This window comes from Carcharhinus amblyrhynchos, chromosome 9 (assembly GCF_965287045.1).
Source record: "Carcharhinus amblyrhynchos chromosome 9, sCarAmb.v2.hapA, whole genome shotgun sequence".
In the NCBI taxonomy this organism is placed as follows: domain Eukaryota; kingdom Metazoa; phylum Chordata; class Chondrichthyes; order Carcharhiniformes; family Carcharhinidae; genus Carcharhinus; species Carcharhinus amblyrhynchos.
Window position 1 is genome coordinate 77,026,149 of NC_137332.1, and position 20,544 is coordinate 77,046,692.

Genomic DNA, 20,544 nt, shown 5'->3' on the forward strand with positions numbered 1-20,544 from the left:
CCTTGTTGTTTGTGATTTATATAAACGATCTAGACTAGAAAATAGAAGGATTGACCAGTATGTTTGTGGATGATATGAAAAATTGGTGGGGTGGTAAATATTGAGGAAAGCCTTCGATTACAGGACAATATAGATGGGCTGATCAGTGGTAAATGAAATTCAATCTGGATAAGTGTGAGGTGATGCACTTTTGCAGGACAAACAAGGCCAGGCAACATATAATGGGTTGTAGGACCCTGAGAAGCTCCAGGAATCAGAGGGATATTGGTATGCTTATAAACCAGTCCCTTAAGGTTGAGGGACAGGTGGATAAAGTGTTATGAAGGCATATGGTATACATGCCTTTAAAAACATTGGTGAAGCCACAGCTAGAGTATTGTATGCAGTTCTGGAATCCACATTATCGGAGGATGTGACAGCATAAGAAAGAGTGCAGAGGAGATTCACCAGGATGTTAACCTGGGCAGGAAAGTTTCACTTAAGAGGAGAGATTGGATTGACTGGGGTTTTTTTTCTCTTTCCCTGGAGCAGGGGAGGTTGAAGGGGTGACAATTGAATTATAAGGGGCATAGATGGAGTGGACAAGAAGAGACTTTGCCCCCTTGGTGGACAGATCAATGAATCAGGGCACAGATTTAAAGTAAGGGGCAGTAATGAAAAGAAACTTCACCCAAAGGGTGATGGGTGTCTGAAACTCACTACCTGAGACGGTGGTGGAGGAAGAGACGCTCAGAACATTTCAAAAATATTTAGATGTGCACTTGTGATGGTAAGGCATACAAAGCCATGGGCCAAGTGCTGGAAAATAGTATTAGAATAGTTAGGTGGTTTGTCTTTGACCAGCGCAGATGCGATGGGCTGAAGAGCCATTTTCTGTGCTGTGTACCTCGATGACTCTGTGGCTAATGACTAGGTCACAGTTAGGAGGAGAAATATTAATTGACATTTTCTCCCTGTATAGGTCAGCAACGCAGTAGATTTCCAACAAATGATACCAACAGAGCTATTTTAGCCTTGGCTGGATATCAAACAAAGAACATTTCTGGTTTGTATAGCCCAGATCCAAATTGGGCAGTGAAAGTGCCTTTGCTTCATGCAGGTATTTTGCTCTTAGATTCATACTGAAGAAACTGTTGATAAGCACCCATGCAAATAACTGCTGCTTATCCTCCCGTATTAATTATTTGGAAAATTCATTCATCTTCCTTAATATCAGGACACAAATTAGTGCAATTTTGTTCACGTTGGTAATGAACTTTTTTTTCGTCTTGTTTGCAGGTTCTCCTCGGAGCCCTATCAATAAAACCACCCTGACGCTGATAAGTGTGATTGGTTGTGTGATTGGGTTGGTTTATGGCTCCCACCTGACCTGCCCTTTGTCTGTCAAGGTTGTTCTTCATGTCCCAGAACATCTCATTGCAGATGGTGAGTACAGAAAATCTAACACTGCTTCAGCGCATTCAAGAATGATACAAAGGGCAAACGTATTGGCTATGGAACCATGAGGGTGGATTTTCCCAGTCACCTGGAGATAGGGTTGAAGATGGGGGAGCTAGAAACATAGCATGGAGCCATTTGGGGATGGCCTTCCCAGGATTAAGTTGAGATCCAAGCCACTGCCTACTCCATGGAGGCAGGCCACCAATCAATCATGGAAACCATTTTGAGCTGCTGCCTTTTTTTTTAATCAATGCTCAAGCATTCTCCCCCACCACATGGTGTGGCCGCCCACACAATCTTGGCACCTCCTGGTGGTGGCCTAAGCCAAGTGGCTCCATGCCCGATTGGTGGGCCTGCAGCTGTGTCAGAAAATAGGCCTACAGAGAGGCTTTCCTCTCATCCAATATTATTGTCAGCTTCAGGAGTATTCAGTGCAACCTCCATGTGTTGGCCAGTGAAGGACCTTAAGGTGGCACAGTGGCTCATAGTGCCAGGGATCTGGATTCGGTTCCCGGCTTGGGTCACTGTCTGTGCGGGGTCTGCACATTCTCCCTGTGTCTGCATGGGTTTTGTCCGGGTGCTCTGGTCTCCTCCCACAATCCAAAAGATGTGTTGGTTAGCTACATTGACCATGCTAAATTCTGACTCAGTGAACCCAAACAATCACTAGAGTGTGGCAACTCGGGGATTTTCACAGTAACTTCATTGCAGTGTTAATGTAAGCCTACTTGTGATACTAATAGATCAGCTTTAAAAAAAAACTTTAAAAACTTTAAACGAGACACCCTTGTGGTGCCCACCTTCCCTCAGCAACACCCATTGTCCTCCCAATGGGATTGCCAAGGCTTCAGGGCTGTTGGCCCTTTGATTGGGCCAGTAGCATCAAGGATTAACCTACTGTTCTTAATACTATGGTGAAGGTGAAGATGACTAATTAGAATGGAAGCCTGGAAGACTGTGCAATTGGTCTCATTGCTGAACAGTGCCAGTTTAGGGCCAATTGGTTTACGGTCCTGGGCCTGTGGGAAAATCCAGTCCTCTACCCTGGTACAATTTACTTAGGGGTGAAGAGTAGAGAAAGTTATTAGTGGAAGCAAATTTTGTTAGTGTAAGTACATTACATTGAGGTACAAACATTAATTTGTATTTGAAATGGAAAACTGGAGGGCCCAGTGCCTGCTTATTCAATGGATAGTAATTCATTTTAGAACCACAGAAGAACTAAATCAGCAACTTAATTTTTTTCATTGAATATAAGGAGTATGAGGAATTAAAATTCCATTGGCAGCCTCTTCCATTTACTACATAATGGAAAGTTTGTTAGAATATCTAATGATTGCACATCTGCAATGATAAACAGCACGATTCCAACGTGAGAGCTTGACTTCAGTGCTTTTGAACAGATTAAAAAGACATAGTTGCGTACAAATAGGATGTGGGGGAAATGAATCAGACTTGGGATCACTAGGAAGTGTAATCCTGGGATCTGGGGGCTTTGGAGGGAAAGAGGTCAAAGGCCGGCATGGTGACACAGTGGTTAGCACTGCTGTCTCACAGTGCCAAGGTCCTGGATTCAATTCTGGCCTTGGGTGATTGTCTGTGTGGAGTCTGCATGGTCTCCCTGCGTCTGTGTGTGTTTCCTCTGGGTGCTGCAGTTTCCTCCCACAGTCCGAAAGACATGCTGGTTAGGTGCATTGGCCATGCTAAACTCTCCCTCAGCGTACCCAAACAGGCGCCAGAGCGTGGTGAGTAGGGGATTTTCACAGTAACGTCATTGCAATGTTAATGTAAACCTACATGTGACACTAATAAATAAACTTTAAACTTTAATTCATCCTATTATTGGAACAAAAACTTTGAAACTGAATTTTCAGTTTTTTTTCCAAGTCTTTGGGGAAATGTTACCAGCAAGTCCTCACAGGATGAGTAAACTCATCCTTCTGTCAATTAATTTCTGTCAATGCACAGACACATACTTGTAAATTCTGCAGACATTCATTCTGCACAGATGTGACTGAAATTCCCTTGTCGATTGTGAAGTAGAATAATCCAATCAAAGTCTAGGCTTTTGCGATGGACTGGCGCTTGAAGTAAACAGTTTTTATTGAAGGTATTAAAACACACAGAAGAAAATTCAATGACTAGAAGTTACCATGTTGTTTTGGCATATGTCACTTTTTTAATTGTTTTATTTTAGCTTAGAATCTGATTTTAAGCGTTAATAATTACTTTGCGAACAAAGCGGCAGTTTTGTTTTTAAGGTAATTTGAATGATTTGGTTAGTACATGAACAAAGTAAAATGAACAAAGTTACGTACGTACAGTTTATGATGGCAAATGATAGAAAAACTGTGGCCAGGAACATGAAAGTAATAAGCAAAATACTGCGGATGCTGGAGTATGAAACAGGAACAGTGGATGCCGGAAAAACTTAGCTGGTCTGGCAGCATGTGGAGGGAGAGAGATAAGGAGTTAACAGGCTGGATCCTGTGATCTTGTTCGCCCCACTCCCGCTGCCATCGAGAATGGAGAATTTGGTGCTCAGCCAAAACTCCATTCACTGCAGCAATATTGGAGAATCCCAGCCGCGGACAAGGTCTCTGGTGAATGTTTTGAGTCCCTATGTCATTTCTTCAGGACTAATTTATTTAGATGGAAAACTGGACAAAATCAACTTGGCAGACAGACAAAATTAGAAAGCTGGAGCTTTCTGAGGAGCCAAATGTCAGTTGGCTAAGATATCAAATTTATGCAGCATAACTATAGGGCTAAGAGACAGTGACAGCTGGGATAATGTGGAAATTATTGGAGCAGAAGGGAAAGTAACAAAGAATTGCTGGAGAATATTTAAACTGGTTTCCCCAACAGTCTGGCAAGCCAGCAATGTACATGGAGCCTATGGATGTGAAATTGGGCTTGTTAATACCTTTTGGAGAATTGAGACCCTTGGGCATCTAAAGTGAGATCTACAGCAGATATCTGACGTGATGAATGCAGGACCTAATACTGGTGAATTGTATGTACCTTACATTTACTAGATATAGGCACAGCAAGCACATAATGATGTAAATCAGCATGCACCACTGATTTGATACCAACACTGCTATTTTGGAGCTCAATGTTTCAGCCGATACACTCGCTATAATCTCCTATAGTTGAGCACGCATTAAGGGCAGGAAGCACAACCCACCGGTGGCATCTGAAAAGTTTCAAAGGCGTTCCCCAAAAATATCCAGTGAATGTGTAGAAAAAAGTGCTGACTCCAGAGACCCCGCAATGTGGTTGACTCTCAACTGCCTTCCATGGGTAACTAGGGGTAGACAATAAATGCTGGCCAGCCAGTGTCCCACGAATGAATAAAAAAGTACACAAATCAGAATCAGAGCTGGGACAAGTGTGAATGGAATGTTTTGACAATTAATCAATACCATTCAACAAAAGTAATTCTGGGTTGGGATCTCTTTGTGTTTTGGTTGAATAGAAAGAGAGAGAAGTAAAAGCAGGCCTATCTAGCACAGAGCAGCAGTGTCAGCTAGTGTTTGGAACTAGGATGTAGGGGAGACCCGGGAGGACGGGAAAGAGCTGATTAGTCTTGGTCTGGTGAACACTCCTGAGAAAGAGTGCCAGAGAGGCAGACGAGCTGTGACTTCAAATTTCATCTCGTTTTCCCAGCATCATAATCGTGGGTAAATTATCATTGTGTCCAAGCCTGCTCTGCGTTTCTGGTTACCCCCTCAGTAACATGCTATGCATAGGGCTTCACTCTCCATCCCTTTCCTTTCTCTGTTCTTCACTTGTCTTCATTTTGTTCCCACTTCCATATTTTGATAATTTCATGGGGCTTCTAGGAATGATCACACTGCCCAAATTGTACATTTTAATGGTGTGACACTTGCATTCACAATGTTGTTTCTGGAGAACCATTTTCTGAAAAAGGAGGAATCGAAGGGAAAACTGGATAAATCAGGACATTGTTCACATTCAGGGGAAACCTCCAGAATTTTGTAACAATAGCAGTGAGGCCTAATAACTTAATTTACATCTATTTTACATTTTAAAATCTCACTTCTAAATTGTAAATCACCCCATTGGTGGTATATTATCAATAATGCAGTCTCCCTTAATAAATTTTGCTCTTTTTGTAAAATGCTTATTTTTATGTTGTTTGTAAGGCAAGCAGGATTGGGCCTTTGTAATCATCAGAAGTGCAGAAGTCAAAAAGTGTTTATGTATGTTTCGAGTCACTTAGTTGGGTTTGTTGGGGAGATGGTGTCCCCAAGAAAGAGGCAACCCTGCCTTGGGGAAGTGCTGACCAGATTCTATGACAATTCAGCAACAGATTAGCTGCCAACAGGACACCTGCCCCTTTAAGAGAAGGAAGCCATACTCACCGAACTACTAACCTATCAGAGGGTCAGCAGCTCTTCAGCCCCAGCAGCGCCGAGGAGCAGTGGTCACTGTTGACATTGTGCCCAGCTGTAAGAATTATCAATAGCCCAAGCCTTACAGCAAGGTAAATCGGATCAAGGATTGCTGGAGCCAGCCAGGGAGATAGACCCTGGCAATGGAGGTAGGGGTGAGGTGCTAGTTGGTAAGGTTAGAAGGAGTGCTGTTGTGGGGTAAGCATTGCAAGGGGACATGCCCGTGGGCCACAGAGTGCCTCCTCAGCAGGGCCAAACTCCAGACTCGCAGGGTTCACTGGGCAGTCTCCCCATATGATGGAGAGCCCACTTGCCCTGGGAAAAATGCCCTCTCATTCTCAATCCTTTCACAAGTGGGAATAGTTTTCCCCATCTATTCTGCCCAGGTGCCTCATGATTCTGAATACCTCTATTAAATCTCCTCTTTTGCAACGAAGAGAGTCCCAATTTCTTCACTCTATCTTTGTAATTGAATGTCCTCATCTCTGGAACCATTCTTGTTCATCTTTTCTGCGCTCTCTCTAATACCTTCAAAATTTCCTAAAGTGTGGAGTCTTGAATTGGATACAATACTCCAGCTGAGGACAAATCAATGCTTTATACAAGTTGAACATTACTTCTTTGCGCTTGTACTCTATGCCCCCATTAATTAGCTTTGGGGTGCTACTTTGGGACTGCAGTAGAGTGCTTAAGTTGGAGTTTAGTGACCGAAGGATTTTGCTGAGGAAGGAGGTGAGGTGCTTCTTTCTTCTTCTATCTTTCCTCAGTAATCCAAGAGGAGCAGTGTGAAATATTGGATAAAATAATCAGAATGAGAGGGGAAGAGTTCGAGGAGTTGGAATGCTTGAAAGTGGAAAAGTTGTCAGGATTGTTCCCTAGGATGTTGACGGAGGTAGCAGGTGCTCTGAGAATTATTTCCCAATCTTCACTGGACACAGGTGATGTGCCGGAGGACTAAGGAAATGCCAAACAATTATGGGCCAGTGAATTTTACTTCGGTGATGGGAAAATTGTTAGAATCAATCCTGAGAGATCAGATAAATTGTTACAAAGAAAGACCTGAACTAGTTAGGGATAGACAGCCTGGCTTTGTTAAGTGAAGTCACATCTTCCAAATTTGATTGAATTCTTTGAGAAAGTGACAAGGAGGATTGATGAGGGTGTTGCAGTGGATATTGTCTACATGGATTTTAGCAAGACATTTAGCAAGGTCACATACGGCAGCCTGGTCAAAAAAGTAGGTCATGGGATGTAGGGTAATGCAATGAATTGGATCCAAGGTTGGCTTAGTAGCAGGAAACAAATGATAATCGTTAATGGCTGCCTTGTGAATGGAACACTATTTCAAATGGTGTTCCACAGCGTTTGGTGTTGGGACACCTGCTGTTTGTTTTGTATATTAATGATTTGGACTTGAACAAGGTGGAGGGACGATGGGAAATTTGCAGATGACACAAAAACTGGCTGTGTAGAGGATAGCTATCAGCTCCAAAATGATATAAGCATGTTGATGGAGTGGGTAGGATAGTGGCAGGTGGAATTCAACTCGGATAAATGTGAGGTAACGCATTTAGCGCGGTCAAACAGTAAAAGGGAAAATACAATAAACAGGAATATATTGAGAGGGGTAGATGAAGTGAGAGATATTGGTATGCAAGTGCACAGGTTCCTAAAAGTAGCAGTACAGGGAGATAAGGTTGTAAAGAAGGCATATGGAATGCTCTCTTTCATTGCCAGAGGTGGAGAATACAAAAGTAGGGATATAATGATGGAACGTATAAAACTCTGATGAGACCAGAAGTGGATTATTATGTGCAGTTGCGGTCACCACATTACAGGAAGGACGTATCAGCACAAACAGGCCCTTCGGCCCACAAGTTGTACCGATCATATCGCTACCTACCAGGCTTACCTATAACCCTCAATCCTATTAAGTCCTATGTACTCATCCAGAAGTCTCTTAAAAGACCCTATCAAATTTGCCTCCACCACCACCGACGGCAGCTGATTCCACTCACCCACCACCCTCTGAGTGAAAAACTTACCCCTGACGTCTCCTCTGTACCTACTCCCCGTCACCTTAAATCTGTGTCCTCTCACAGCAACCATTTCAGGCCTGGGAAAATGCCTCTGAGAATCCACCTGATCAATATCTCTCAACATCTTGTACACCTCTATCAGGTCACCTCTCATCCTTTGTCTCTCCAAGGAGAAAAGACCAAGCTCCCTCAACCTATCTTCATAAGGCATGCTACCCAATCCAGGCAAAATCCTTGTAAATCTCCCCTGCACCCTTTCAATAGCTTCCACATCCCTCCTGTAATGAGGCGACTAGAACTGAGCACAGTACTCCAAATGGGGTCTGACAAGGGTCTTGTAAAGCTGCAGCATTATCTCCCAACTCCTAAACTCAATCCCTCGATTGATGAAGGCCTGTACACCACATGCCTTCTTAACCACATTCTCTACCTGCAAGGCCAATTTAAGAGGCCGATGGACCCAGACCCCAAGGTCCTTCTGATTCTCTACACTGCTAAGAGTCTTACTCTTGATATTATACTCCTTCATCCAATTTGACCAGCCAAAATGGACCACTACACATTTATCTGGGTTGAAGTCCGTCTGCCGCTTCTCCGTCCAGTCTTGCATCCTATCGATATCACACTGCAAATTCTGACTTCCCTCCAAACTATCCACAACACCATCAACCATCGTGTCATCAGCAAACTTACCAACCCATCTCTCCACTTCCTCATCCAGGTCATTTATGAAAATGACAAACAGCAAGGATCCCAGAACAGATCCCTGGGGCCCTCCACTGGTGACCGACCTCCACGCAGAAAAAGACCCATCTACGACCACTCTATGCCTTCTGCGGGCAAGCCAGTTCTGGATCCACAAGGCAACAGCCCCTTGGATCCCATGCTCTCTCACTTTCTCAAGAAGTCTTGCAAGGGGGACCTTATTGAACGCCTTGCTTAAGTCCATATGAACCACCTCTACCACTCTTCCTTCATCAATGTGTTTAGTCACATTTTCAAAGAACTCAACCAGGATCATAAGGCATGACCTGCCCTTGACAAAGCCGTGCTCTCTACTTTTGAGCATATTGAAGTTATCTAAATGTTCATAAATCCTGTCCCTCAGGACCTTCTCCATCAACTTACCAACTACTGAGGTTAGACTCACCAGTCGGTAATTTCCTGGGCTATCCCTATTCCCTTTCTTGAATATAGGAACCACATCCACAATCCTCTGGAACCTCTCCCATCTCCATTGATGATGCAAAGATCATCGCCAGAGGCTCTGCAATCTCTTCCCTCGCCTCCCACAGTAACCTGGGGTACATCTCATCCGGTCCCGGCGACTTATCTATCTTGATGCTATTCAAAAGTTCCAACGCATCCTCTTTCTTAATGTCCACATACTCAATCTTTTCAGTCTGCCGTGAGCCTGCAGTACAACCACCCAGATCTTTTTCCACCGTGAACACCGAGGTAAAGTATTCATTAAGCACCTCTGCTATTTCTACCCGTTCTGTACAAATATGCCCACTTTCACATTTTATAGGTCCTATTCCTTTGCAACTCATCCTTTTACTCTTCACATATTTGTCAAATGCCTTAGGGCTCTCCTTAATCTTACTTGCCAAGGCCTTCTCATGACCCCTTCTGGCTCTCCTAATTTCCTTCTTAAGTTCCTTCCTCCAAGCTGTATACTCCTCTAGATCCCTAACATCACCTAGCTCTCTGAACCTATTGTACGCTTTTCTTTTCTTTTTGACAAGGTTTATTACAACTTTCATGCACCACGGTTCCCGAAACCTACCAAAACCTCCCTGTCTCACCAGAACATTGTCATGCAGAACTCCAGACAAACGTTCCTTGAAAATCTGCCACCTTACTTCGGTACTTTTCCCCGAGAATACCTCTTTCCAATTTACTCGTCTAATTTTCTGCCTGATGGCTTCATATTTCTCCTGATGGCTAAACACTTTCCTAGCTTGCCTGATCCTTTCTCTTTCCAATGCTAGTGTAAAGAAGATAGAGTTATGATCACTATCCCCAAGATGCTCTCCCATTGAGAGGTCCTGTCCAGGTTCATTAGCCAATACCAGATCAAGTACAGCCTCTCCTCTTGTAGGCTTATCCACATACTGTGTCAGGAAACCCTCCTGAACATACCTAACAAACTCTCTCCTTCCCCCCCCCCCCCCCCCCCCCCCCCATCCAAACCCCTTACCCTAAGGATATTCCAATCGACATTTGGGAAATTAAAATCTCCCATCACGACAACTCTGTTATTACTACATCTCTCCAGGATCTGTTTCCCTATCTGCTCCTCAACATCCCTGTTACGATTGGGCGGCCTATAGAAAACACCCAATAAAGTTATCGACCCCTTCCTGTTCCGAAGTTCCACCCACAGAGACTCCATAGACAATCCCTCCAAGGTGTCCACCTTCTCTACAGCCGTGATCAACAGTGCCACTCCCCCACCTCTTTTGCCTCCCTCCGTCCCTTCTGAAACATCTGAAACCTGGCACCTGAAGTATCCAGTCCTGTCCCTGAGACATCCAAGTCTCTGTAATGGCCACCACATCACAATTCCAAGCAGTGATCCACGCTCTAAGCTCATCCACTTTATTCACTACACTCCTGGCGTTAAAATAGACACATCTCAAACCTTTGGTCTTCGGACATGATTGAGTATGCAAAATTGTGAGGGGGAGAGCTGAAGGAGGCAGGAGGAACATGTTTCCCTTGGCAGGGAATTCAAAAACCTGGGGTCATAGAATCAAGCTAAGTGGCAGAAGGATTAGAGGGACATGAGGGAAAACTTACTTCTCGCAGAGGGTGGTGGCTGTCTGTAATTCGCTGCCTCATTTGGTGGTGGAGGCACTTCTTTTGGTTGAATCAAATTAACAAAATTAAACAAACTCAGAGACAAAGCAAGAAGGGAACTGCCAGAAACAAAAGACAAAACAGAAAGGAGACTTAAAACATTACATCAAAATGTGATTAAGATGATCAGTCGTACACCCTAGTCCATGCGATTAGACCCTAACTTTTTAAATGTATCTGGATCTGAATCTTAGTGCTGTAAGCTGCAGGGTTATAGGTCATGTGCAGAAAGCTGGGATTAGAAAGGGCACCTAGGAGTCTTTGGGTCAGCATGATCAAGGATGGCCCAAATAGTCCCCTTCTTGTACTATATTATTTCTATCATTCTAATAATGCTGAAGATACTATATGCTTTATCAACTGTTCTCTCCACCTGCCCTGTTACCTTCAATGACTTTTGCTCTTTTTAACCATGTCCCTCTGGTCCTCCATCCCCTTTTGTATTGTACCCTTTATTTTATGTTTTCTCTCCATGCTCTTCCTACCAAAATCAATCACTTTACTCTTCCCTGTGTTGAATTTCTTCTTCACCAATTCCAACAAGTTCTCCTTATCCTCGTCACAGTGCCTCCAGGTCACATGTTATCAGCAAATGTTGAAATTGTGCCCTGTACTCGAAAGTTGAGGTCATTAAAATATATTCAGAAGAGCAAGTGTCCGAACACTGACAAAGGGAAACATCCCAAAGCGTATAGTTTACCCGTCACTCCTTTGATTTTCTGCCTCTCTGTAATTGGCATGTCAGTTGATTTTCCCTGTTACTCCCTTTTTCTCACTTTTCTACCTTTGCTTAGATATATGGTTTATCTATCGGTCTTTGTTTCTGACAAAGATTTTCAATATCAATCACCTGTCTTTTGTTTCTTTACAGGTGTTGAAAAACTTGCTGTTGTGAACCAGCATTTCATGTTTAATATCAGACTTCCAACATCTGTAGGTTTTCTTATCACATACGTGTTAAATAGACTTTACAGCACAGAAACAGGCCATTCAACCCAACTGATCCACATCAGTGTTTATGCTCCACAAGAGCCTCCTTCCAAATTAATTCATCTCACCCTGTCATTTGTCATTGATGAATCTTCAGTGTGTAGGTAAAACAAGTAGCTACTATTAAATGCATTCAGCCAGTGGAAAATTTATGTCCATTGATGTTGTTTATTTTTAATTTTGATGTTAATATTACAGTTCCTAAAACTGTAAAATGCCATCATAAGTCATCTAGATGTTTAGTAAACATTGGCTCTATGACTTATTTAGTTACCCGTAGGACTAGTCTCAAGAATGTACCTGCATACTAAACATTCCTTTTGATTCTGCTCTTCTGCAAAGTTTAGTACTCTGTAATCTGTACCTGCAGTGCAATACTTCCTAGTTAATAATAATATTTTGAGATTAAAGATTTTGTTCAATTAAGAAATAGCACAGCAATCTCACAAATAAACAAAGTGAAAACATTAGATTAGGAGAGGAGAGTCAGAATTTTGCCCTCATCTATACAGTGAACTGTGACTTGTAGATGATTCAAATGTCTATTGTGTGTGTGACTGTGCAGAGGCATTCCTCAAAAGTGAGCAAGCATTTGATGGTGAACTGCTTCATCAGATTGACTGCAAGACCCCAACTGTTTAGTCTAATAAAAACTCTCCACGTTCTTTGAACCAGCAGGGAGAACATTCGTGTTTGCCATAGCCTTTTAAATTCAACATGTATGGGAAAAATCAGTCCCTCATCTGATGAAAACAAATATATATTTTGTCAGAGACTGACTTGTATACATTTGTAAAAGGATTAAATGATCTTTCAATTATGCTGTTCAGATTATAGTACATTTTCATTTTTTTCTGCACTGTCTGGCACCGTACAAGTTTTGATACCCCCTACTGTGTACACATGTTGACTGTTTCCTGGGATTGACTGTTCCTAAGTGTTTACATAAACTGCTCTGTAGCATTTAACATACTTTGAATTGGATGCATTTATCATAATGAGCTTGATTACAGATATCTATAGTACTTGCCATGGTTAACTGAACACTAAGCACATTAGAATAATTGGAGGTCAAGATCTCTCTTATTTTAGTTTTTTGTAATTCTTTGATGGAGTATTCTAGATGATCTGGAAATAAAAGCAGTTAGTAATGACCAATATTTGGGCAAAACATCAGTATCAGTTGAAGGGATTGTTGCAGTTGATTTATTCCTATGCATCAACTCCAGACTTATGGAAAATGTAGTGAGCTGGAGGTTATTTGCAAAATAGAGTCCTTATGAATCTCACATGTTATTTGAAATGAGCATTATGATTTGCCTGCTCTTAAAGTTGCCAGCTGTTATTGATTGTGTTTGTGTGTGCAAACTCCTTTATAAATATGACGTCTGATGTACTTCTTATTGTGAAGACAATCGTTGTAGTTCAAGAGATTCTATAGTGCTGAAAACACTACTTCCTAGAGTTTAAGCTTTATATTTGTTTGACAATGTACCACATTATTCAATGTGCAGATGCATTAAATCATCGATGGAGCCCCTTGCATTGTTTCTGATACAGCACTCGTCAAATAATCCTTATAAACTGCATCTTTGACGTACCGTGCACAAATTGTGTACAGAAATTATGTCAAGTTTCCCCCATCCCATTGAAAACTATAGGCTTATGATGATATTAATTATTTACATTATTGCAATGAAATATTGATGTATGCAGAGGCTGCATTAACACATTAGTTCAATCCTGTTTAAAATATGGTTATTTCTGACTTTTCTATATGCACCCAGAATAAGCTGCACTTAATTCAGCATATGCCTGTAGCAACAACAACGTATTTATGTGGTGCCTTTTTAATTTATTCATGGGATGTGGGCACTGTTGGCTAAGCCAGCATTTAATGCCCGTTCCTAATTGCTCTTGATGTTGAAGAATCTCATAAGCTATTCCAAAGAGGTGTTCTAAAAAAAAACTATGCTGGGTTAAAAAAACAGGAGACATTGAGGTGGGTTAAAATACAACCAAAAAGAGATAAGAGGCAGGGAGTGTAGAATAGAATTTCAGAACAGAGGATTGAGGCAGCTATGAGCACAGCTGTGAATGGGTATAGTAAACAGGAGAAATGTATCAGAAGCTGGTGAAGAGCTTAGGGACTGTTAGATGGATGACTGTAGAGGTGGAGGAGGTTAGGGTGGAGCAAGTTTTGAAGAGTTTGAAACAAGATCATGTGAGTAGTAAATTGAAGTATGAAGGACCAGGAGGCACTGTTGATCAGTGAGGACTGGAGTGATAGCTAAGTGGGACTTGGTGTATGATTGAATATAGGGAGCAGAGTTTCAGATGATACAAAGTTTTCTGAGGGTAGAACAATGAAAGCTGTGCTGAAAACATAGGAACAGACAAGACTGAACATGACAAAGCACAGATGAAGCACAAAATAAAGTGACTGATGGGTTGAGGTACAGACAGAAGTGAATAGTGTTAAGGAGAAGGAAGTGCACAGCTTTGTGTGATGAAGAGGATGCGGGACAGAAACACATTTTGGCAAACAGACTGATTCACTTGCCCCCAGTGTATTTCGGGTATAATGAAAAGGTACTTAATTTTGTTGTGGAACTTTCCACTGATTTTACTTCTTATTGGTCAGCAGTTCGAATTGACTATTTTCTATAAAACGCTCCACCTTCCCACTGAAATAGATATTCTTCTACAAAGTATGAATGAATTTTGTTTTGCCATCCAAGATTAATTGATTTATGTGCAGTTTCATCTCAATGTCAGGTTGATGACATTAATTTGCTGTTTCTCTCTGCTTAGGCAGCCGATTTATCTTGCTTTATGGAAGCCAATTAGTTGCCAGAGACTGGCTGAATCCGGCACAAGTGGTGCTCTACCACCAACAGAACAGCAGCGGTCCCTGGGTAATGGAGTTATGTGGCCGTCGCCTAACTGACCCCTGTGAGCATGAGTGCGACATGGACACAGGTAAGGCTTGTCCTCATCACTGACATTTAAAATGCTGATTTGGTGACATGGAAGCATTGATAAAAAGGTTTCTATGCAACCAAAGCTCCAGAAAGCACATCATGGATCAGCCTCTGGAAGGGTCATGTGGAGGAATTGGTAAGCGAATGGAGAAGAGAAGTGAGTTCTTCTCGCAGAGCAGGTTATATTTATTTGTCTTTCCCCTCACTTGGACAGTTCTTTCATTTGTCCAACATATAGAAGTTGACCGAACCTGGACTCCCAACAATGCAAAACTGCCTTGAAAGTGAAATTTGTTGAAAGACAAAGTTTATGCACTTGGAATAGAAGGACTGTCTTGCAAAGTTTCTTGTTACATATCTGTGACAAGTATACATCACCTGCAAAGTTGGCCATCAAGAACAAATGGCCAAATTGGTGGTAATTTATCTTACCCTGCCTATTGATTTGAATATTCTAATAAATACATTATGAATTTTTATATGCTACATTCTTTTTATGGTCTTGTGGTACGGTGAGTAGCATCCCTACCTCTGAGCCAGAAGCTCCAGGTTCAAGTGAAATCTCAGGACTTGATTGTCAAGGAAGGTGCATTGGTAATGCAGTCATACAGATTGAGTGTCATCCCATAAGTTCTTCCAAACAGGCCAACAGCTGTCAGTAAGAGCGGGAGAGACTCTTGGTCAGCCACACTGGATGCAAAATGGGGCCCCTCAAGCAACAAGCCCCTGGTAACAGACTAGTGATCTGTTGTAGGAATTATTAGCAATGGAAGCAGACAAAATTCTGCTTCAGTGCCACTAGGTGCAGCAGAGAATTGGAGTTGGAACATGCTTTCTATTAGTTCAATGTTTTAAAACTCCCACAAATGCAAGCAAGGTGAATTTTTATGTACACTTCAGTTTTTATTTCATATTTCTGCATTAATTAAATCATATGTCAATGTATTTTACTGCATGTTATAGACTTAAAGTATTTACCATAAAACTACAATAAGCTGATAATTGTTTTCAGTAAGAAATTGAAAGAAGAGTAAAGCAAGTATTTGAGATTTTTTTGTTTCTCAAATATTTTAACTTCCAAAGAGTTTAATAATCGACAGTTATCAGCTCAGAGTGCATTTGAACAGGGAATGCTGTGCCAAAATGGGAAAGAATTGAACTTCATATCCAGATTTAATTGGGATTAAGTGGTACATTGATTTTCTCCATTCCATTGTTCACTGTGATTGACTTGTTGAAAGTTCTGTGTTATTCCTGAGTCAGGAATAAGTGTAAGACATGGGAACTGGCTGCTCTGAAACCTTTTGAGTCATGAACATTTCACTTGCTGTCGACTTTGTGGTTACATCAACATTTATGAAGTAGAACATCGTTCTTGAGCGAGATCACAACTGAAATGCAAAATTCACTCACTGAGAAGTCTGTTTTAAAGACAGTGACTGAAAATGGGTGTGTAGATTCCAAAGGCATGCAATTATCCAAACTATTATTCCATGTCATGACATTGATGCTGTCAATTTATGAAGGACAACGGAATACTTATTTTCAATGTTGCAAGTAATTTATTTGTCTATGTCAACATTGCAACTATCTGCTGAGATGGTCAAGGGAGTCCTAATCAAGAAACTCCAGTTATCTGAGCCATCTTATATCATTTAACTTTATTTTTCATCAATTATGATCAATAACCATCACAGATGTTTTCCTTCCATAACTTAAAATATAGCCAGGCTTGACAATGTCTGCTACACAACTGATTCCAGGGAAGATGATTCATCCAATGCAAGACAACTTAAACTCTTTAAGGATAAATATCCAGTTAATGTAAGGTATTTGATTTGATTTATTTTTGTCACGTGTACCGGGATACAATGAAAAGTATTGTTTCTTGCGTGCTATACAGACAAAACATACCATTCATACAATACATAAGGGAGAAGGAAAGGAGAGGGTGTAGAATGTAATGGTGTTATCGTCATAGCGAGGGTGTAGAGAAAGATCAGTTTAATATAAGGTAGGTCCATTCAAAAGCCTGATCGCAGCAAGAAAGAAGCTGTTCTTGAGTCATTTGGTATGTGACTTTTGTATCTTTTTTTCCCAATGGAAGAAGATGGAAGAGAATATGAGGTCCTTCGTTATGCTTCCTGTTTTTCCGAGGCAGCGGGGAACATTGATGGAGGCAATGGGGAGGCTCGTTTGTGTGATGGACTTGGTTACATTCACAACCCTTTGTAGTTTCTTGCAGTCTTGGTCACAGCAGGAGCATTACCAAGCTGTGATGCATCCAGAAAGGATGCTTTCTATGGTGCACCTATAAATTTGGTGAAGGTCGTAGTGGACATGCCAATTTTCCTTAGATTCCTGAGAAAGTAGAGATGTTCATGGGCTTTCTCAACTGTAGCATCAGTGTGGAGGGACCAGGACAGGTTGTAGATGATTTGAACACCTCGAAACTTGAAGCTCTCAACCATTTCCACTTCATCTTCGTTGATGTAGATGGGAAATCGGGCGACTTTGCAGAGGGACCTGGGCAGATTAGAGGGACCAAATAGCAAGCCCAAAACAGAAATAAAGTTTTGAGGAAAAACTAAGAATAAGTGTAATCATATAATATTTAGGGTAGGATTCCCCAACCCCAGCATGTTTTTGAGTGGTGAAGGTGGTGTGCAATGAACCAGGAATGGAACTTTCTGATTCTGCCAATGTGTACAGGGTTTTACCATCTGCTGCCAGAGAACTTGTCATAAGGAGATCATAGAAACCACTGGTGGGATTGGAAGATCCCACTTTCAGAAGGGCTGGAAAATTCCACCCATCGAGTGAGCACCTTATGGCAGCTCTGTTTACAGATGTACACAAACCAAATGACTGATCATGAGTGGGATTTTTGGCAATGTCTGCTGCTATGATCATCTGGTCCCGTCAAAACTCAATAAACTTTAGTCTGTGCATGTCCTGCAGTGGATCCTGCTGTGAAGGAGCCAGAAAATCCTGGCCCATGTTTGGTGCTTCACTCTGCTTACATGTGTAGTGCTTGTGTTGTAAATGTGAACTTGCTGCTTCGCAACACAAATATCTATCTAATTGTTCACATTTTGGCTTTGCTACAAGTAACGTTCATATAACACCACATAGCACTGATTTTAAAAACAATCCAAGCACAATCCAAGATTATTCAAAGGTTGCCTTGGAATTCTGGCTGAGCTGACGTTTGTAGACAGTGGTCAGAGAACATTCAAATAGTTCAGCTCATTTACATGCTGGATTAGATTAACTGTCATGGTCAACGAAGCAAAGCCCTACAACCTGTTGTACTTGCTCATCAACTGGCTCCAAGGTTGCTCTTTGGACTGTGTGGGAGATTTGGTTTGAATAATGAGTCCATAAATTTCTCAAATAAACCCTTTACATTTTAGAAAGTTTATTTTTTTTTCAATTTTTCCCCCATTTAATCCTCTGTTCATTATTTAGGTTTCTATTAACTTGCATTATAAACAAAGCAAATTGTCAAAACCTTCTCCTATCTCCCCAGCCTCCTATTGTGTGATGTTGTCTATTTTGAACTGGCAAATGATGCAAAGCTTTGTTAGTTCTGCACTGATAGACAGAATAATATAGGTAAATATCTTGGTATGGGATTACCAAAAAGTCACCAGAAAGATAGGAGTATGGAACTGCCAAAAAAAAGTCATGAGAAAGATGGTAATAATGTGTGCATAAATTGGAGATTTAAAAGCCGTTATTCCTCAGGGAAAGATTTAACATCTACTGGTATGAAACAAAATAATTATCTGTGCAAAAGTGGTAGCAAGAAGCCCTTAATGAAGTATCCTGATAGCAGGAATAACAATTAACAGATAAATGCATCTGCTGCCAGGAACTGACTGGTCCATAATCCTATTACCAGCTGTACAGATATCTTTAAGAGAGTTAAGAACATTTGTCTTGTAAAGCATCACAGGAAGACTTCTTCAACAGTGCCAAATTGATTAGATTAGGGCTAGAAATATGCTGCATATGGTGTGTGTTGCCCTTGTTAAATACAACGTGGGCACCATTATTCTGTTTCAGAGGACACTATTTCATAATTTCTAGATTGTCATTATTGAACGGGAAATGGTTCAGCGTCAGAAAGTCTATTTAACAGAAGCAATATAAATCAGATTTGAGCTGAGTACAAGCAGACTAATATTAGTGCACGCCTCTGTGAGCAGTAATACTTTTAGTTGAATTCTCTCTATTGCAGAGGAGTACCGTCAGCAAGAGGTGTTTTATCACTGTGCTGTTCAATCTTAGTTTGACCCAAATTCAGAATAGACTGATACATGAGATTTCATAGTGATGTGATCACTCCATCAGTGGCCTTAACCATCTCCATGCCAGCAGATAGCATGGCCATTATCCTGTTGGCTATCAACATCGATTCCTGAACCGTTGATCTCCTCTCTCCAACTGCTGAAAGTGCTTGAAATAAACTTCAAACTTGCTCCCAACACATTACAGGGACGGATGGCGAACAACATAAAATTATTTTTGATTAATAATTATTTGTTCATTTCTCAAAACCAAAGGAGCTTTAATCAGTCGAGAGATGAAATGTTGCAACATCATCACTTGAATCAGGAGTAGGAAGGGTAAAATTGGACCTCACATTGCTGATCGGTCAGCTGCAAAATGGATCCACAGCCAGCCAGTGTTTATTGTCGATAGCATGTTAGCAAAACATGCAGGTAGCTGTGCCACCAGTGTTGTGAGGGTAAATTTCATTAAGCCTTACAGGGAGTTGATAGTGATCAATCGAGTAATCCAAGATGATGAGATTGTGCAGGAGTATGGGGAAAAGGCAGGGGAATGGCACTAAGTCATAATGCTTGTTTGGAGAGCTGGTGCAAGCATGATGGGCCCATGTGGCCTCCTTTTGCACTGTAACAATTCTGTGATGGTCCTACCAAATGACAGGAGAGTTTTTGCTGTTCTTGTTGCCTGCACAGAAGCAACTGCTCAGAGGACAAACTTTTCATACAATTTTAAGCTGATATTAAAGCGATGAATATGACATATCTTTGCAGTTTTGTGATGCAGCAGGCAGATGCCACTGGGTTATCACATTTTGAAGTGTTGGCATATTCTTGACTTGGCAGCTTGCTTTGATCTGTGGTATGTGTTTATTGTTCGATATGGGGCCCGATGACATGCAGAATACACACTTTAACACACTCTTCATGCCTGTTGATGTATGTTTGATATACGGTGCACAATTGTATTTCAGGCTCCAGCTGAAGAATCTTTGCACAGCATATTGGTTACGTTTGAAACAGGGTTCACTGACAGCCCACTCACACTACATAGATTGCATAAACAGTCAAACAATTCGGCAAATATTTGTATGCATACGTTAAAGCAGCATTTCGGACTCAGTGCTGCTCCCACAAAATAGCCATGATGTGGAGCTGCCAGTGTTGGATGAGAGTGGGCACAGTAAGAAGTCTCATAACACCAGATTAAAGAGCAACAGGTTTAGTTGGTATGAAGAGATTTTGGAGCGCTACTCCTTCCTCAACTTTAACCTGGTGTTGTAAGACTTCTTCCTGTGCCCACAAAACAGATTCTCTGAACATTACAGGCAAATTTCAGCTTTAGTAAGTATTTAAAATGGAATGAGGGACAATATGTTACGGTTCCTCCCGCCTTTTGCATTTTGCACTTCTGCTGAAGCCAATGGATGGTGTGAGTGGCTTTCTGCATTTTACAGCCCCATCCACTCCGTGATGTGGCCAAAACATTCCGTCGAGGAGAACCTTATGT

General features: G+C 41.5%; 1 protein-coding gene across 1 annotated transcript in view; it reads left to right on the top strand.

Annotated features, from left to right (window-relative positions):
- astn1 (astrotactin 1) overlaps window positions 1-20,544 on the top strand; it is a 2,322,431-nt gene that overhangs the window by 966,788 nt on the left and 1,335,099 nt on the right. Inside the window, exons 6-7 of the mRNA XM_080195939.1 lie at window positions 1,279-1,425; window positions 14,570-14,737. Coding sequence (XP_080052065.1) covers window positions 1,279-1,425; window positions 14,570-14,737 — 315 coding nt within the window. The remainder of the gene's footprint in view (window positions 1-1,278; window positions 1,426-14,569; window positions 14,738-20,544) is intronic.